Source organism: Oncorhynchus mykiss, chromosome 5 (genome assembly GCF_013265735.2).
Source record: "Oncorhynchus mykiss isolate Arlee chromosome 5, USDA_OmykA_1.1, whole genome shotgun sequence".
Lineage (NCBI taxonomy): Eukaryota > Metazoa > Chordata > Actinopteri > Salmoniformes > Salmonidae > Oncorhynchus > Oncorhynchus mykiss.
In genome coordinates, this window is record NC_048569.1 from 63,891,699 (window position 1) to 63,912,332 (window position 20,634).

General features: G+C 43.1%; 1 protein-coding gene across 1 annotated transcript in view; it reads right to left on the reverse strand.

The window, feature by feature from the left end:
* The window catches only part of LOC110524308 (RNA polymerase II elongation factor ELL), a 42,257-nt gene extending 22,353 nt beyond the window's left edge, over positions 1-19,904 (reverse strand). Inside the window, exon 1 of the mRNA XM_021603834.2 lies at positions 19,707-19,904. Coding sequence (XP_021459509.2) covers positions 19,707-19,841 — 135 coding nt within the window. The 5' untranslated portion in view covers positions 19,842-19,904. The remainder of the gene's footprint in view (positions 1-19,706) is intronic.
* Positions 19,905-20,634: the final 730 nt, after the last annotated feature.

Below are 20,634 nucleotides of genomic sequence, written 5' to 3' on the forward strand. Positions count from 1 at the left end.
AGCAGGTAATATTAACCAGGTGAAATTGTGTCACTTCTCTTGCGTTCATTGCACGTAGAGTCAGGGTATATGCAACCGTTTGGGCCGTCTGGCTCGTTTACGAGATGATTGTTTCCGGAGTCGACCATATTAATGACCTACGGGCCGCATTTCTGTGTGTTATGTTATAATTAAGTCTGATTTGATAGAGCAGTCTGAGTGATGGTAGGCACCAGCAGGCTAATAAGCATTCATTCAAACAGCACTTTTGTGCGTTTTGCCAACAGCTCTGCTGTTTATGACTTCAAGCCTATCAACTCCCGAGATTAGGCTGGTGTAACCGACGTGATGTAAAATGGCTAGCTAGTTAGCGGGATGCTAATAGCGTTTCAAACGTCACTCGCTCTGAGACTTGGAGTAGTTGTTCCCCTTGCTCTGCATGGGTAACGCTGCTTTGAGGGTGGCTGTTGTTGTGTTCCTGGTTCGAGCCCAGGTATGAGCGAAGAGAGGTACAGAAGCTATACTGTTACACTGGCAATACTAAAGTGCCTATAAGAACATCCAAAGGTATATGAAATACAAATGGTAGAGAGAAATGTAGTCCTATAATTCCTATAATAACTACAACCTAAAACTTCTTACCTGGGAATATTGAAGACTCCTGTTAAAAGGAACCACCATCTTTCATATGTCCTCATGTTCTGAGCAAGGAACTTAAACGTTAGCTTTCTTACATGGCACATTTTGCACTTTTACTTTCTTCTCCAACACTTTGTTTTTGCATTATTTAAACCAAATTGAACAGGTTTCATTATTTATTTGAGGCTACATTGATTTTATTGATGTATTATATTAAGTTAAAGTGTTGATTCAGTATTGTTGTAATTGTCATTATTACAAATAAATAAAAATTGGCAGATTAAATCGGTATCAGCTTTTTTTTGTCCTTTCTTTGTCCTAATCTGTATCGGTGCTGAAAAATCATAATCGGTCAACCTCTAGAGACCCATACCAGCTCTACTGGTAGAACTGTTACTACCAGCAGTACTTCACCTGTTGATGGCAAGTTGTTCTGCCTCCACGAGCACAACCAATGCTAGCATCAGTAACTGTACATTTGTTGTTAGCCCAGCTAGCACGGACACTGACAGTTGTGAATCTGATGCAGCTGAAGAGCTACCCTCCCCTTACCCAGGAAAGCACCGAACAGACAGGACGTTGGACCATCGAAATGGGGCAAATATTCTAAATACATTGATTTGGGGTTCACTTATATTGGGAGAAGTGCCTTTCCTTCATTGTTTGGTGCGCAAAAGTACTCAACTCAATGAAACCTTGACTCTTGCACAGACATTTTAGAAATAAATTATGCTAATTTTAAAAATAAGCCACGGGAGTTGAGTGAGAATTAAGACGACTTTCGAGTAGTAAGACTAAGTTGGCTGACGACAACGGGGGTAAGCCTGATCACCGACAGCGATGAGACGACCTATAGGGAGGTCAAAGAACTGGCAGCGTGGTGCCAGGACAACAACCTCTCCCTCAATGTGAGTAAGACAAAGGATCGTGGACTACAGGAAAAGACGTGCCGAACAGGCCCCCATTAACATTGACGAGGCTGTAGTGGAGCAGGTTGTGAGCTTCAAGTTCCTTGGTGTCCACATCAACAAACTATCATGGTCCAAACATACCAAGACAGTCGTGAAGAGGGCACGACAAAAAACGTATTCCCCCTCAGGAGACTGAAAAGATTTGGCATGGGTTCCCAGATCATCAAAAGGTTGTACAGCTGCACCCTCAACAGCATCCTGACCGGTTGCATCACCGCCTGGTACGGCAACTACTCAGCATCTGACCGTAAGGCGTACGTCACTGGGGCCAAGCTTCCTGCCATCCTGGACCTATATAATAGGTGGTGTCAGAGGAAAGCCCATACAATTGTCAGAGACTCCAGTCACTCCAAGTTATAGAGTGTTCTCTCTGCTACCGCACAGCAAGATGCACCGGAGCGCCAAGTCTAGGACCAGAATGCTCCTAAACAGCTTCTACCCCCAAGCGATTAGGCTGATGAACAATTCATTAATTGATTTGCTAAAATAAAACATGCTCCAATCTTATTAAAAGTATAATATATGGTGAGCTACTGAATGGCTTAGAGAGACAAGCCCCATACTATTGTGGAGGACTTAATTCTTCCTGCTGCCACAGATCAGGCTGGGACAATCTTGGGGGGAAAAGGCCAAACTAGAGAAAGCCTTCATCAAACACTGATTCACGACGCATCAGTGACAAGGAGATGTTTCGAAACAATTACTGCGTCTATTATAAGCCAGTGAATCCTACAGTGAATACAGCTGGATTAGTCAGACGTGGTGGGCCTGGTACAGCTCCTGGTATATGTCCGTTACGTTTATGGGTGGGTCAATTAAGGAAGACACCTTCCGCAAACCAAGACAACAAGAGAGGATATTTTGAAAGTACTGGACAATTTTGTGACATCAAATGGACTTGTGGTTAATATGTGTTGGTATCTGTACTGATGGTGCAAAAGCCATGGGCAGGGAGGCATAGTGGAGTGGTAACGCGTGTGGAAGCAGTTGCCCCTGACACCACTTGGGTACACTGCAGCATCTGAGAGGCTCTTGCTGCCAAGACAATGTCTGACAGCTTGAAAGACGTTTTGGACACGAACAAAGTAAACCATTTTCACCATTTTCACATTTTCTGTACAACGCAATGATATGGGCAGCGACCATGTAATGCTTTTACAACATACTGAAGGGCGCTGGTTATCAAGGGGCTAAGTACTGACGTTTAAAAAAATTGAGACGAGTTTAAAGTTCTTTACAGACCATAATTCACACGAATGGCCTATCTGGGTGATGTTTTTTCCCTCTCCTGAAGGATCTGAATCTAGGATTACAGGGAGTTTACATACACTTAGGTTGGAGTCATACCAACTCATTTTTCAACCACTCCACACATTTGTTAAACTACAGTTTTAGCAAGTCAGTTAGGACATCTACTTTGTGCATGACATGTAATTTTTCCAAAAATTGTTTACAGAGATTATTTCACTTAACCACAATTCCAGTAGGTCAGGGGTTTACATACACTAAGCTGACTGTGCCTTTAACAGCTTGGAAAATTCCAGAATATTGTGCCATAGGCTAATTGACATCATTTGAGTCAATTGGAGGTGTACCTGTGGATGTATGTCAAGGCCTACAAAATTGTAGACCCCCACAAGTCTGGTTCATCCTTGGGAGCAATTCCACCTGAAGGTACCACATTCATCTGTACAAACAATAGTACGCAAGTATAAACACCATGGGAACACGCAACTGTCATACTGCTCAGGAAGGAGACGCATTCTGTCTCCTAGAGATGAACATACTTTGGTGAGAAAAGAGCAAATCAATCCCAGAACAGCAGCAAAGGACCTCGTGAAGATGCTGGAGGAAACTGGTACAAAAGTATCTATATCCACAGTAAAATTAGTCCTATATTTACATAACCTGAAAGGCCACTCAGCAAGGAAGAAGCCACTTCTCCAAAACCGCCATAAAAAAGCCAGACTACGGTTTGCAACTGCACATGTGGACAAAGATTGTACTTTTTGGAGGAATGTCCTCTGGTCTGATGAAACAAAGATCATACTTTTTGGCCATAATGATCATCTTTATGTTTGGAGGATTGCAAGCCGAAGAACAACCGTGAAGCACGGGGGTGGCAGCATCATGTTGTGGGGGTGCTTTGCTGAAGGAGGGACTGGTGCCCTTCACAAAATAGACAGCATCATGAGGAAGGGAAATTTTGTGGATATATAGAAGCAACATCTCAGGACATCAGTCAGGAAGTTAAAGCTTGGTCGCAAATGGGTCTTCCAAATGGACAATGTCCCCTCTCTCCAATACAAACCAACATGGCAGAGTTATGTGCATCCTTTCAAGCACACCCTTCTCATTAACCTGTGGTGAGTTATTCACCATTTTCAATGAACAAAAGATTTTATAAAATTATTTTTTGTGCCCTGTTCCTATAAGAGCTCGTTCTCACTTCACACGAGCCAGGTTGTGACAAAAGCTCACACTCATTCTTATGAATACTTAATATATCGTATAGTGTGTGTGGCAAGCTTACAATGAAGGCAAAAAAACAACATTTGAGAATGTGCTGACCATGGTGCTAGAAACGGTACGCAGCTGGAGGTTGAATGTTTGAGCAAAATAACTTTGGTAAACAAGTTGTACACAATCTTCCATCCAAAGCATGTGGGGTTTTGGAGCCCCATCAGTGTCATCATCCGTTCAACCTACAAAGCCTGACCGTATCTAAATGTGTGAGAGAAAAATAAGATTGAAGAACAAGTTCCCCTTTTCACCTTTGGTTAAGCTTTAAACCTATTACACAATGGTGTACACCACTACTGCTAAAGAAGCCATGGTAGCAGCACAGCAGACAGCTGGGCATATGTCAGTGTGTAGCCTACTCTATCCAAGTCAAGCAGACATAGCCATTAACATACCACTACTGAGGAAACTTTTGGTTGCATGATGAGACTTAAGAGCATAACATGATTTTCCTGATGGCAGACAAAGCACAACATTTAATTCCACTAAGCAGTGCCAAGCTTCTATAAGTCAGCCTGCCTATGTAATGAACAATATCCGGAGGGAAAATAGTTGACGACAACTGACAAGCAAGAGGAAGTCCATCTGGTTTCCTTCCTCATTGACACGTCTGGAGCTCACATGAACCATAAAGCGAGGCTAGCCTGCCCAGAGCAGCCTTTGGAAAGAGCAGGGTCGTGCTGCCACTGAGGGGATGCTGGCAGTGTAGAACACCCAACAACTGACAGAGCCCTACAAAATGTGTTTTATTATGCGTCTTTCTGAGAGATATGATAAGTACATTTTTTACATGCATTTATTCCCTTATTTTAGGCACTAATCTTTATCTATGCTTAAATGTTACTGGTACCGGGAACCTTCAGATGAGTCTTGAGGCTGGTGAAGGCCCTAGAGCAAAACAGAGAACATCATCGTGTTCGTGAGAATCTCATCTTTCAAGAGTGTAGTTTGAGGGCCAAACCGTTTGGACGCTACATCCAATTTTGTGAGAAGCCCGATTTTCGGGATGTCTCATGGTTTAACAAACACCGCTTTAGCTCTGCCACCTTTCACCGCAGATGCGGTAATATAGGCGGATTGAGACGCATTTTAATGTGGATTTTAAAAAAAAATTCATTTGATTTTACACAGGGGCGTGACCATTGTAGGCTAAGGGTTAATGCAAGTGAGCACTAGCAAGAGACCATTGGTTAGCGATGCTTCTGTAGCGCTCCTGTGATGTCCGGTCCTCTGGCAGTCTATGGGGGTGCCACAGGGTTCAATTCTCGGGCCGACTCTTTTCGCTGTATATATCAATGACGTTGCTCTTGCTGCGGGCGATTCTCTGATCCACCTCTACGCAGACGACACCATTCTGTATACTTCTGGCCCTTCCTTGGACACTGTGCTATCTAACCTCCAAACGAGCTTCAATGCTATACAACACTCCTTCCGTGGCCTCCAACTGCTCTTAAACGCTAGTAAAACCAAATGCATGCTTTTCAACCGTTCGCTGCCTGCACCCGCACGCCCGACTAACATCACCACCTTGGATGGTTCCGACCTAGAATATGTGGACATCTATAAGTACCTAGGTGTCTGGCTAGACTAAACTCTCCTTCCAGACTCATATCAAACATCTCCAATCCAAAATAAAATCTAGAATCGGCTTTCTATTTCACAACAAAACCTCCTTCACTCACGCCGCCAAACTTAGCCTAGTAAAACTGACTATCCTACCGATCCTCGACTTCGGCAATGTCATCTACAAAATAGCTTCCAATACTCTACTCAGCAAACCGGATGCAGTTTATCACAGTGCCATCCGTTTTGTTACTAAAGCACCTTATACCACCCACCACTGCGACCTGTATGCTCTAGTCGGCTGGCCCTCGCTAAATATTCGTCGCCAGACCCACTGGCTCCAGGTCATCTACAAGTCCATGCTAGGTAAAGCTCTGCCTTATCTCAGTTCACTGGTCACGTTGGCAACACCCACCCGTAGCACGCGCTCCAGTAGGTGTATCGCACTGATCATCCCTAAAGCCAACACCTCATTTGGCCGCCTTTCATTCCAGTTCTCTGCTGCCTGTGACTGGAACGAATTGCAAAAATCGCTTAAGTTGGAGACTTATCTCCCTCACTAACTTCAAACATCTGCTATCTGAGAAGCTAACCGATCCCTGCAGCTGTACATAGTCTATTGGTAAATAGCCCACCCAATTTACCTACCTCATCCCCATACTGTTTTTATTTACTTTTCTGCTCTTTTGCACACCAATATCTCTTCCCGCACATGACCATCTGATCATTTATCACTCGTGTTAATCTGCTAAATTGTAATTATTTGCCTACCTCATGCCTTTTGCACACAATGTATATAGACTTTATTTTTATTTTTTCCCCCCACTGTTATTGACTTGTTTATTGTTTACTCCATGTGTAACTCTGTGTTGTCTGTTCACACTGCTATGCTTTATCTTGGCCAGGTCGCAGTTGTAAATGAGAACTTGTTCTCAACTAGCCTACCTGGTTAAGTAAAGGTGAAATTAAAATATAAAAATAAAACACCTGCTTAATTTGGCACGTGACATAAAATTCGATTTGCAAAACAAATGGACACTGGATTTAAATCAATAGTCATGATCTCATTCTGCCAGGTAGGCATAGGTTACTTTGAAGTTGACATTTAATTAAGAACACTTTATGAAAAGCCTTTCCAGCTACCAGAAGGTTATCATTAGCATCACTAACGGCTACACACAGGTTTCAGAAAGAGGCTAGAAAATATGAAATCACTGATGCCTTTTCTTGTCATGATTAAGTTCAATACATTTAGTTGACTTCCTACTAAGTTCCATACATTTTATATTGTCGAATTCTGTTTTAATGTCTGGATTCCGTGATTGCGTCCACGTTCTCCACAATGCAGATGTTATAGGGCCCTACTGAACACAGCAACAGAGCTCACACACTGGCAGCTGAGAACATGGCACTGAACAGGGTAGCCCCTGGCATGCGTACTTTCCCATTAGTCATATAATTATGGTTTTTAGTGTTCTCAAATCATGGGTGACTTTTGACACATCAAAAAGGGTCAGGTTCTTCCTTTGCCACATCCTTATGAGAATGAGGTGCTAACTTGAACAAACTGTGGTGAATGCAGATTCAGTGCAAATTGGGCATAAAGACAACGCACAAGGAATGTATTAAAACCAACACCCGTGGTCAGATTTGAGTGAATGATTTGGAATGTGTGATGCAATGTGAGAATTTTAATTTCACAAGTAACAATACCAAACAGTCATTGAAACGGGCACTTTATATTTCTAACCAACAGAATAGAGATCTTCTCCAATACAACCACTCCCTTTCCAGACAAGAGATCCCCTCTGGTTTTACCTAGACGTGTGTGCTCAAGTCCAACTAGCCAGACAGACCTTTAATGGAGCCTGCACATTCAGTCCCCCCCCACCACTGCAATGTAAAACAGAGCACCGAATTTAGCTCCCCCCTCCCCCTCCACTGACAGAGTGCAACACTCAGCCTGTTCATTTGAATGGGCTGCTGACATGTCACTATTCTCTGGGACTGGAGCCCAGAATGTTCTACAGAGCTAACCTTAGGACAGAATGTGGCCCCTGACTAGGTCTGGGGCGATCGCAGTATTGCAATACTCGTTAGTGTTGCGGCAAGGAAACAAAAAAAAAAGCACATTGAACTTCTTTAGGAAAACAGCCCCAATCATGGAAACAAAGATTACATGTGACTAGATGACATTTACTTTCCAAGCTATAGCACACAATATTTGACATACAGCAGGTTTTTAAAGGACCAAAGTGTTGCCTGCTTTGTGTTTTGATTTTTGCCATGGAAAAACTATTGCAATACTGGTAAAGTCACAGCCCTAATTCTGACCGTGACTCAATGACAGGGCCATGGAAGTTCACACAACACCAGAGAATGGCCACCATCTGGTGTCATGCAACAAAGAGACAAATCTGATTGAGTATAGGCCCAAGATTTCTACTCCCCGGGGAGTACCTTCGTAAGACAAAGACTGATAACACAGGGTTAGAATAGAGTTGAGCGATGGTGATCCTTCAACATTCACCTTTTGTTGGCACTTGAATGAGTGGTTTGGACACGGGGAAGTTATTGACCTGCAGACTAGTTGGCAAAGTGTCAGCTGTCTGAGTCTCGTGTTACCTGCATGCGAAGAGAAGACAGATATGCGGAGAAGACATATGCACAGACCCATTCCTGCAAAAGCACAATGTTTTCACTGGTGCTTTCCCCTTTTAACATTAGGGGTACATTCTATTTGGATTACAGTCCTGCAATAGAAGAGACAATAATAGTTAGTCTTAATCCCCATCCACATGAACCTGCCTGTAACAAGACTAGCATGTCATGTGTCAGGTCGGTAGGAGAGCTACTCCTAAAACATTGCAGGCCTCAATGTTAACCAAATAAACATCCCAATAGATAACAGTGCAGTGGTGTATTTCCCTCATCTCACTGGGGAGATATTTGCACTACTATAAAAACACTGGTTTAAAGTTTAAACTCAATGTAACAAATGCTCACAAATCAATGAGGGTCATTGTGTTGGCTTATTTGGAATCACGTCAAGGTGTCTGCACACTTCTTTGAAACAAAAATGTACTACTTTACATAAAACTGCTTAATGTATTAAACCACATGATTGACAGACGAGGCCGTTTCCACATGGATAGATATGACATTTTTTCATGTACCAGTGACGTTTGAAAATAGTGACGACATAACACTATTGTTCCACTCTTTAAAACGAAATATAAAATACTACGAGGTTAGGCTAGTTTGCAACAGCTGCCTGTAGAGGAACTGAGCAATCAAATTCCTTAGAAAGAAAATTTCAGTCGGAAAGTGAAGGTGACATGTCTATGAAGCTTCTACAAACAGCAGGAATTGGAACTTGAGATACACCTTACTTAGAACTATAAAAAATCAATGCATTAAAAAGGAACTCTTTGCTGGGAGTTCCAGTTGTAGGTTGAAGTGGGGAAGACTATTCAAGATGCGACATAACGGATTCTGCGTTTTTCTGGCAGAAAAAGGACAGACAACACAGATCTAAAATTATTCTTATTGGAAAAACTGCTCGGCGTCAGTCAGAGTTTGCTCCAAATCATGAATGTAAAAGGACTAATTTTGTGTTTCAGTTGCACTTCTCTGGGTCAGATAAATCTCTGCTTTCATCTTGATCAATCAAATTCCACCATTCACGAACAGGCTTTAATCACCATACAGCGCGCTGACTGGTGTACACTTTTCTCTGGTACTTTTTTCCTGTGTTTCTCTCTGGTAGCAAGTTAAACTCAATGTTCAACACAATAGTCAAGTACAAAAGCATCACTAAGCTCAGGACCTTGGGACTGAACACATTCCTCTGCAAGTGGATCCTAGACTTCCTGACAGGTTGCCCCCGGCAGTGAGGGTAGTAAACACCTCAACGCTGACCCTCAACACGGGGGACCCTCAGGGTTGTGTGCTTATCAGCACAAGTCAAATTACCTACATAATACCATCCAATTATGGGACATTAACTAACCTGTGACAAAGGAACTAAAAGTAATGACAGATGCTGTTATGAGGATCAGGATCCTCCTGAATTGTCAAGGACTCATCTGTGACGAGGTCAGAGGGCAGTGGAACAGAGACGTTCCCACATGGGCCAGGGCCTCAGACATGGTGTTAAGATCCAACAACAGCACCAGACCAGCTGTCAGCAGGACAGGACAGGACATTATCTGGGGCAGCTCCCAACACTTGACTACTGGGTCATGTGTCTTTTACAGTGCAAAGACTAGACACGAGACGTAGCAAGAATGCAGATTAGGTCTGCTCTGTACACATTGACACCAGGCCGTCCAGTGTGACTTGCCCACGGCAGTCATATGGCTGTGGTTATGGTCTCGCTAGTGTCCCATTCGTTCTGTTCAAACTGGGGAGTCAGCATTCCTTAAATATCCATGGCACCAGGGCTGCTGACCAGCACGAAGCAACAAAATCTAGACCCGTCGCTGTTACTTCCCATAGGGTCGGAAACCTTCCCTGTATCATCCCAGATGGCATGAGACAAACTTTCAAAGTGCGTTCCTTGACAAATAAGAAAATGACATGAGTTTCAGACAATGCAAAATATGGACTACTGTTTAACAAATGGGCAAAAAGCAGTAAGAAAGTACATTCTATTTTGGCTTATATCAACTGACAGATTGCACGATTGGGTGGAAACATGCCTTTATGAGGCTGGAATACACCATTTCCAGTGACAGCCAATCGAAGGCCTTCACCGGAAGCAACAAACGTGCATACTAAGTGAAGCAGCAGGTAGCCTAGTGGTTAGAGCGTTGGGCCAGTAACCGAAAGGTTGCAGGATTGTGTCCCCGAGCTGACAAGGCAAAAATCTGTCCTTCTGCCCACTGCCTAGGTCGTCATGGTAAATAAGAATTTGTTCTTAACTGACAACTAGTAAAAATTTAAAAGTAGGAGAGAGGACAGCTCATTAAAGCTCAATCAGTCCCTTGTCTTTAGTGTCAAGGGGAATAGTCAACCCAGAGCATTAACATCTCTCCTTGAGCCCGCCAGCAAACTAAAAGGCTTTCCAATGACAAGATATGAGGCATCTCCTCTGCTAGTTTGTGAAGCTACTTGTAGCAAACATCTAAGCTTACGAGCAAGACTGGATCACATGTGAGAAACATGTTTTTACTCAGCTTATCAATGAAAAACTGGTTAGAAATTATAAACGTCTCTTCATCCTTTAATCATACGTAGAGCTCAATGCTGTGTAAGGAACGTAATGTGAAAATGAATTCTGCCTGCACAGAAGACAAGAATAACTTGGCCTTTACCTCATACATTGAAACCAAAACGCTTTGGGCCAAAACAGTGTCAAATCGTCCCACAGAGGGACACCAAAAGTTCAACTCAATTTCTATCCATTTTGCTGAAATAGCCTATTGTAGGTGCAATCTTGAAGGTTTTGGCATGATTTCATACACTGGTTGCTTTTCTAAAAAAGGTTACTGCTTTAGTAACTGGAGGCATCTGGCAGCAAAATATAATTTGATGAAAACCAGCAGCCATTTGAATAAACACTACCTATCAAAAAACAAAAGATGGAACAGTAGAATGTTCTGAAAAGGTCTTGGACGGTATTCAATTCTTTACAACCTGCGCTTGTCTGACTATTGGGTAGAGGATGACTGCATCCTGTAAGAGGCCACATTAACACTTTGCAGTCCATTTATATCAAAGCGTCAAAAGGATAAAATATTAGGGCCCTACTATCACATTAGGGCTTATTTTTCCTTGTGTGTTAGGCTCCAGATTGGCAATCTCCAGAATGGAGCTCGAGTTCACTCTGTACTTCTGCTCAGATGTTCAAGCAGAGGAACGTGCTGTCGTTGGCACTGCTCAAGTCAGACATGGATAACAGTCTGCCATGCTACCTGAGGACTATTGCACAACGCACTTGGAAAGCACAATGCTCTGAATGCTGTATAATAGGATTGGGAAGTATACCGTATTCCCGGGGTATTTGGAAAATAACAGGTTTTTCAATACCGTTTAAACTATTTGCTTTTTTGTATTATAAAATTTAGTATTTGTATCCAAGTAAATACCTGCAGTCAACTTGTGCAATATGTTAGAAGATAAAGATCACATTAGTCACTTCATCGGTCACTACTTTTCTTTATGAAGCTTACCGGTAGTCCCGAGTGATGTGATGTTTGTTTACAAGCACAACGACGAGGTGATCTAGTATGGAATTCACAAATAAATATTTGCCAGCCATGTACCTTAATAGTTAACTTAACTGTCTAAAAGGTGCTAAAAATGCACTGGTGTTGTTTTCAGTTTGCTAATTTAGTAGCTAGTTCGACATCTTGCTAAAGTGGTTAGTTTATCCAAAATCAGTCTCTGCTTGGTAACAGCAGAGAATCCTCTCCTAGATCAAAAGCCATGCTGTCTAATGTGTTTTGCGCAAGTAGCAAACAGTAGCATTTAAGTTACTTGTACAGTTTAGGTCAGAGACTGTATAAAATGTTTGCAATGTACTTGTTTGCATTCTCTGTGATTTTACATGTAGTTGTTTGCATTGCTAACTTCCGGATTACAGCGCCTCGGTGAGGATTAAAAACAGTGCCTCGTGAGGCTTGGTCGGTATACCGGTGTATTTGGAAATACCATTTAAACTAGTTCAATACATTTTTATATTTGTAGCTACTTTAGTAAATACCTTCAGTCAACTTGTGCAATACATTTGCCAATATAATCCCCCAACCACCAGCTTCTAGGGCATTATCACTTAAATACCAGAACAGGAGAAAGTGGGAGCAGGGTTCCAACTGTGTATTGACAGGGGTCCCGTTCTATATTGAAAGCTAACAGTGTTTTCTGCTTCAAGAGTGATCAAGGATATACAACTATAGTTCCTTCACAGAAAATGCATTAGAGCAACATATTCAGCAGAACATTTAACTGTTATCAGATAACAGTAGTGCAACGCTATTTGGCTGGTAGCCACAGATAAATGAGCTTACTATGAAAAAGCAAATAAGTTGCACAGCCATCATATTTGTAATGTTTATCATAGAAAGATTGTAGCCAACTTCATTTCATGTTTTGCTTGAAGTTCAGCTTGCATTTTCCCGGAGAACAGTAGTTACACAAAGTGCCTTCTGTCTGCTGATAGATGAGAATTTGCAAACGCATTCTGAGTGCTGAAGTGCAACTGAAGCGCGAAATTAGTCTTGATGACGAGCAGAAATTACAATAAGCATTTTAAAACGTTAGATATTTCACGCATTCTTTTTTTATCCTGCGTGAAAACCGTGAGCCCTAAATTTAACTTGCAACTAAGCGGCTGAATTAATAAAGTGATGCGGCATAATATGTTAGCTTTCTGCCGTGTTTGAGAAGTCAAGGCCCATTGGATGAGTTTTTGTACAGCAGCCGCTATCTTGATTTCCTTACATTTCTTCTCCGTTCTCGGCCTGTTCTCTGAGCAGAGCAGGCAGGCCCGTTGCCCTAGCGACGCCAGACTCCACAGACAGAGTGAAGCCTACACATTCTGTTCCGAGCCAGTACTAGTCTTCTTTCAGACAAGCATTTGTCAAGACTGTTCATTTGCACAATGTTTCTCATTCACATTGACAAGCAATGTCCCAACTCAACAAAAATAACATTTGGTTGCTCCTACCTAGACTTTATGGAGCGGGATTACCTTTCTCTGCAATTCGTTTATTTTCATTTGCGCTATTTAGCTAGCAGCCTCCATTGAAAACGCACCAATACTTGTGCTAATTTTGTTAGCATTCTGGTAAGGCGGACATTTTTTGGCACCCCCTTGTGTTCAATGCAGGTGTTATCGAATATCCTGGAATGGCATAAGGTCGGTATGACAATCTATACCGCCCAAGCCTACTGTATAATAAATACCATTCTCAGAGGAGGACCAGACCTAGAAAAGGAAATAATTTATTATTGGATGGTGAAACAGGACGTGTTAAAACAATACTTTCTATATACCATCTTATATGTTTTCCTCCTGGTGAACATGGGGCAAGAGGCCTAAATGAACTGGTAGTGTTGAACTCTATTCCATCTACAACCAATATTTAATTTCACAAAGCAAGAAGCAATAAAAGATGAGTCATTCTGCAGTGTGTTTGGAATAGACAGAAGTCGACAGACAGAGGAAAAACAGGACCAGCCAGACCTTGGGCACTCCCTTTACAGCTGTTGTTTTAAAATGAACTAGGCAAGTCAGTTAAGAACAAATTCTTATTTACAATGACGGCCTACACCGGCCAAACCCGGACGACGCTGGGCCAATTGTGCGCTGCTCTATGGGACTCCTAATCACAGCAGTTGTGATACAGACTGGAATCGAACCAGGGTGTCTGTAGTGACGCAGTGCTTTAGACCGCTGCACCACTCGAGAGTCCTGGGCAGATATTAAAACTGGAGCACAAGGTATTGTCATCTTAACTTCCCTCCTTTCTTTGCAGTGTCTGAGCTTTCTCAAGATGGATCTTACTTTGTCTGTGGCCAGCTGACTACAGGGCGGAGGGAAACACCCTATTAATGATGCAGGATTTACCTTTAGACCTCCCAGATTCAGATTCTAAAACACTGTGCACACTACCCAGAGGGGTCAAAAGGGTATCAATGGCTCCCTCAGACGTAAACGCTGTCAAGCTGGCCAACCTGTCACTCAAGGAATCGGCATGCTTTAGTTTGGCTCGCAGAAAACAAACGAGTGTGCTTGCATAGGTCGCAGTTGCAAATGAGAACTTGTAAAAATCCAAATAACTTCAGATCTTCATTGTAAAGGGTTTAAACAATGTTTCCCATGCTTTCATTAACACACTAACAGCTTACAGAAGGTAGGCAATTAAGGTCACAGTTATGAAAACTTAGGGCACTAAAGAGGTCTTTCGACTGACTCTGAAAAACACCAAAAGAAAGATGCCCAGGGTCCCTGCTCATCTGCGTGAATGTGCCTTAGGCATGCTGCAAGGAGACATGAGGACTGCAGATGTGGCCAGGGAAATAAATTGCAATGTCCGTACTGTGAGACGCCTAAGACCGTGCTACAGGGAGGCAGGACGGACAGCTGACCGTACAAGCACAGGATGGCAACAACTGCCCAAGTTACACCAGGAACGCACAATCCCTCCATCAGTGCTCAGACTGTCCACAATAGGCTGAGAGAGGCTGGACTGAGGGCTTGCAGGCTTGTTGTAAGGCAGGTCCTCACCAGACATCACCGGCAACAACGTTGCCTATGAGCACAAACTCACCGTCGCTGGACTAGACGGGGCTGGCAAAAAGTGCTCTCCGCTGACGAGTTGCGATTGTGTCTCACCAGGGGTGATGGTCAGATTCACGTTCGTCATCGAAAGAATGAGCGTTACACTGAGGCCTGTACTCTGGAGCGATTTGGAGGTGGAGGGTCCGTTGTGGTCTGGGGCGGTGTGTCACAGCATCATCGGACTGAGCTTCTCGTCATTGCAGGCATTCAGCATGACAATGCCACCAACCATAATTCTCGTTCTGTGCGTGATTTCCTGCAAGACAGGAATGTCAGTGTTCTGCCATGGCCAGTGAAGAGCTCGGATCTCAATCCCATTGAGCACGTCTGGGACCTGTTGAACTGGAGGGTGAGGGCTAGGGCCACTCCTCCCAGAAATGTCCAGAAACTTGCAGGTGCATTGGTGGAAGAATGGGGTAACATCTCACAGCAATAACTGACTTAATTTTGACCCCCCCCCCTTTGTTCAGGGACACAGTCCATATCTGGAACTTGTTCAGTTTGTGTCTCAGTTGTTGAATCTTATGTTCATACAAATATTTACACATGTTAAGTTTGCTGAAAATAAACAGTTGACAGTGAGAGGACTTTTTTCAGTACTGTCTGTCCATTTTGAGATGCTGTAGGCAAAAGAGTCAGAAATAATCTAAGATAAGAAATATCATTATTGAAGTCACGACACCGATATTAGCTTTTCTCACACATCATGTTCAAATCTATAAGTGACTGTTGCGACTCAAATGTTAGAAAATTTCAGATGTTTTAGACAATGCTAATATCAGTCCCATGATTTGAATGTGAAACAAATGCTACAACTTTAACATTTGGAAGAAGAGCAAGGGAAATAAAACCAAAGCATTTATTGCTTTCATACCTTGTACATAGACTTCTTACAGGGTAAGGAAACCAATATGTCATTGTGTAATTTGGGTGAATATCCCTTTAAGGTATTACTCGGCATGTCTGTACGGGAGGACTTGTAGGTGCCTTGCTCAAGGGTACAGACAGATTCTTCACCTAGCGGGCTCTGGGATTCGAACAAGCAACCGTCGGATTAATGGTCCAACGCTCTTAACCTCTACGAGAGACATTTCAAAACAATTCCCTCAGCAGTGGACAATGGAGCCTTGGGATGAAAGGCATAAAAAAGTGATACTATTCATCAACTACAAGGCTGCATCCTCTGATATCAGCGCCAAGCTCAGGCAGGGTAATAAATGAGAAAAGCTATCCCGCATCGCCACAGATCACAGCGGTCCAATCCCTCCAGTTTAACTACCGCACATTTCTACCAGCATGTTAAATGTGCAACCAGAGGGAAAAACTCTAGACCGCCTTTACTCCACATAGAGACGCGTACAAAGCTCTCCCTCACCTTCTGTTTGGCAATTATGACCATAATTCTGTCCTCCTGATTCCTGCTTACAAAAAAAAAAATGTAAGCAGGAAGCACCAGAGACTCAGTCTATTAAAAAAAAGTGGTCAGCTGAAGCAGATGCTAAGCTACAGGATTGTTTTGCTAGCAGACTGGAATGTTCTGGGATTCTTCTGTACACATCAGTCACTGGGTTTATCAATAAGGGCATCGATGACATCGTCCCCAGTGACTGTACGTACATACCCCAACCAGAAGCCATTGATTACAGGCAACATCTGCACTGAGCTAAAGGCTAGAGCTGCCGCTTTCAAGAAGCGGGACTCTAACCCATAAGCTTGTAAGAAATCCCGCTACGCCCTCCGACGAACCACCAAACAGGAAAAGTGTCAATACAGGACTAGTATTGAAACCTACTACACCGGCAACAACGCTCATCGGATGTGGCAGGGCTATTGTAAACTATTACAGACTACAAAGGGAGGCACAGCCGCAAGCTGCCCAGTGACACAAGCTAAATTACTTTTATGCTCGCGTCGAGGCAAGTAACACTGAAACACGCATGAGAGCATCAGCTGTTCCGGACATATGTGTGATCATGCACTCCGCAGCCGATGTGAGTAAAACCTTTAAACAGGTCAGCATTCACAAGGCTGCAGGGCCAGACAGATTACCAGGACGTGTAGTCCGAGCAGTCGCTGACCAACTGGCAAGTGTCTTCACTGACATTTTCAACCTGTCCCTGACGGAGTCTGAAATAACAAGATGTTTCAAGCAGACCGCCATAGTCCCTGTGACCAAGAACACCAAGGTAACCTGCCTAAAAGACTACTGACCCGTAGCACTCACATCTGTAGCCATGAAGTGCTTTGAAAGGCTGGCCATGGCTCACATCAACCCAGAAACTCTAACTCCCCCCCCCCCCCCCCCCCAATTTGCATACCGCCCCAATCTCTATTACACCCTACACTGCCCAGTCCCACCTGGACAAAAGGAACACCTATGTGAGAATGCTATTCATTGACTACAGCTCAGCATTCAACACCGTAGTGTCCTCAAAGCTCATCACTAAGCTAAGGACCCTGGGACTAAACACCTCCCTCTGCAACTGGATTCTGGACTTCCTGACAGGCCATCACCAGGTGATAGGGGTAGGTAACAACACATCCACCACGCTGATCCTCAACACAGGGCCCCCTCAGGGATGCATGCTCAGTCCCCCCCCTGTACTCCCTGTTCACTTGTGACTGCATGGCCAGGCACTACTCCAACGCCATCATCAAGTTTGCCGATGACACAACAGTGGTAGGCCTGATCAACAACGATGAGACAGCATATAGGGAGCAGGTCTGCGGCCTGGCCGTGGTGCCAGGACAACAAACTCTCCCTCAACGTGATCAAGACAAAGGAGACGTTTGTGGACTACAGGAGGACCGAGCACACCCCATTCTCATAGACTGGGCTGTAGTAGAGCAGGTTGAGAGCTTCAAGCTCCTTGGTGTCCACATCAAACTATCATGGTCAACACACCAAGACAGTCCTGAAGAAGGCATGACAAAGCCTATTTCCCCCCAGGAGACTGAAAGGATTTGGCATGGGTCCTCAGATCCTCAAAAGGTTTTCCAGCAGCACCATCGAGAGCATGGTTGCATCACTGCCTTGTATGGCAACTGCTCGTACTGCCCAGTAAGTCACTGGGGGCAAGCTTCCTGCCATCAGGACCTCTATACCAGGCAGTGTCAGAGGAAAGCCCTAAAAATGGTCAAAGACTCCAGCCACCCTAGTGATAGACTGTTCTCTCTGCTACAGCACATCAAGCAGTACGGTAGCGCCAAGTCTAGGTCCAAAAGGCTTGTATAAACCGCTTCTACCCCCAAGCCATAAGACTTCTGAACAGCTAATCAAAGGGCTACCCAGACTATTTGCATTGTACTCCTTACAATGTAGCCTAGTCTTTAAATTAATGTTTGTTTAGTGTGCAAGAAAATGCAACAGAATTATGATACTAATAGGCAACGTGCTTCAAAGACGAGCACAGCAGGATATCATCCATGTTCTTATTACCTACATCAAGGACACTGTTAAGTGTTACCAGGGTAGGTAGCTGATGTCAAATATCACTGGCTGTGTTGGGCACTTCCTCTTCCCTAACTTAATTTAAAGACCATCATGAAAACACTTGCCATTCTACCTATAAAATGTGTTTGTTATACTGTAGCTAGCTTGCATGACCAGGCTTTTCTTAGTCAAATATATAATGAGCCAGCCAGCCAGCTCACCAATTAGAATCAAGCAAGGGAGGAGTAGAATCAACGGTAGGGAGGGGACCTTTTATATTGCTAGCTAACATAACTCGCCAAGTCCATGACTGACTATCATCACCTCAAGAACATTATTTACTAGCTTTTTAAAAATGGGAATCGCTGTAAATGAGAGGTTAAACTGACAAATGTCCTGCTCGATCTTGTAGTTTTTGGGCTACTGATGGCTAGCCTCCAAACTCACTTTTCAGGACTGCCAGAAGCAACAGAGCAAAGCAACGTAACCTAAGTATTTTTATAGCACTTTAATTGTGGATCACAATTCATGCATAACTGGCTAGGTAGCGAGCTGATGACATTGCACCCCAGAGTTTAATGTTAACTCAGCAAACTTAGTTAGCTACTAAACTTTGCCAAATGTCATCGATTGGCCAAGTTACCTGTTCAACACCACTCGTTAACGTTAGCGGTCTAGTTAGCTAAAAACAGTTACCTACATACAATGGTTGTTATAACGTTCGCCCCTAGCTCCATTACAGACCCAGAATCAAAGGTTTAACAGCAAATATAGGTAACAAGTTGGTTAGTTAATGTTGGCTAGCTAGCTTACTTTGCTACCTAGCGAGTTAATTAAGTTGACCGTTAACTAATCGATTCCGACTAGTGGTGGTAACGACAAAAACTAGATAGGTAGGAATTCAGCTATGACAAGAGCACTTCGGGATAAAGCTAGTTAGTGTTATATCTGAAACGCATTGGCAGCTAACGTTACCAGCCTCGTTCGCCACTACGTTCAGGTTTAAAAAAAAGTTAACCAACCTGTATTAAAAATTAAAAATAAAAATTATAGCTCAGTTGCTTAGCTTAAAAGGACTAACTTTTCTGGTGAGTAATGAGATACCATCTAACTCATGTAAATAAAATAGCTAAACGTTGGCTAAGTGACTATCGAACCAAATAAGCTTGCTGGCTAGTTCTAGTTGAGCTGGCATGGTTTGGCAGCGAAGTAACGTTACCATATCCACTGCTAGCGGCTAGCTCTGTCAGCCACCCAGCAAAATAGACCCAACTTGTAGTTAAATAATGTACTTGAGTTGTTAACTTACCTTGCTGCTCTGATAACCTTCAAATGCTTTCAAGGCGCTGTCAGTGAGTTTTACGTGAAAAACGGAGACATTACTGCCATTGCTCACTCGTCCACAGGACAATCCGTAGCACTGCTCCTCCTTCAACGCCGCCATCTTGCTACCATTTCCTCCACGCTCACGCACGAACAGCACAGTGTCGTAAACGCACAAACCTATCATTAGCTTTACAATGAATATTCATGTTACGTGCATTGCGTGATGAAGTCAAGTTAAATTGAAAATAAATTATATATATTAACATACCCACGTGACATAAAGTCGACACATGTATAAGGAGGATTAATCATAAACGGTTTATTTACTTAAATATGAGGCATTGAGAATATAATGTGAATCATTAAAAACATGAGACATGTCTAGTCAGTGGCTAGCAGGGTACAGATGATACACAGAGATCTGCAAGGAAGAGGGAAACACTAGGTCACTGGACTACTCAACGTCTGACTGAATCCATAAATTGGGAATGTCCAGTCAATAACAAATTGGTAAAAAATAAAATTAGACGAGGAAAGGCTCTAGTTTGCTAGCTGTAAAGCCAACCAGCAAAATAGAGCCAAACTCATTCCACAGAGGGTCGCACCATTGTACTTCATTGATGAATTAAGATAGGAATTCCCCTCACCTGGCTGTATAGTGCTTAATTGGACACAAATTGAAAGAAAAAGCACTGCCCTCAACGGAATGAATTTGACACCCCTGCTCTAAGCAAATGAGTACCTGTCGTCTGACACAGATATTGTTTATATTGAAAAGGAGCATAGTGTCAAATATAAAATAAACAAAATCAGTGTTTTCTACCTCCTGTAGTACTATAAATCCATTTACCTTCTTTGACAGTAACAAGCTCTCATTTGACTTAGTGTAGGCGTTGAGTCCATGTACTGTA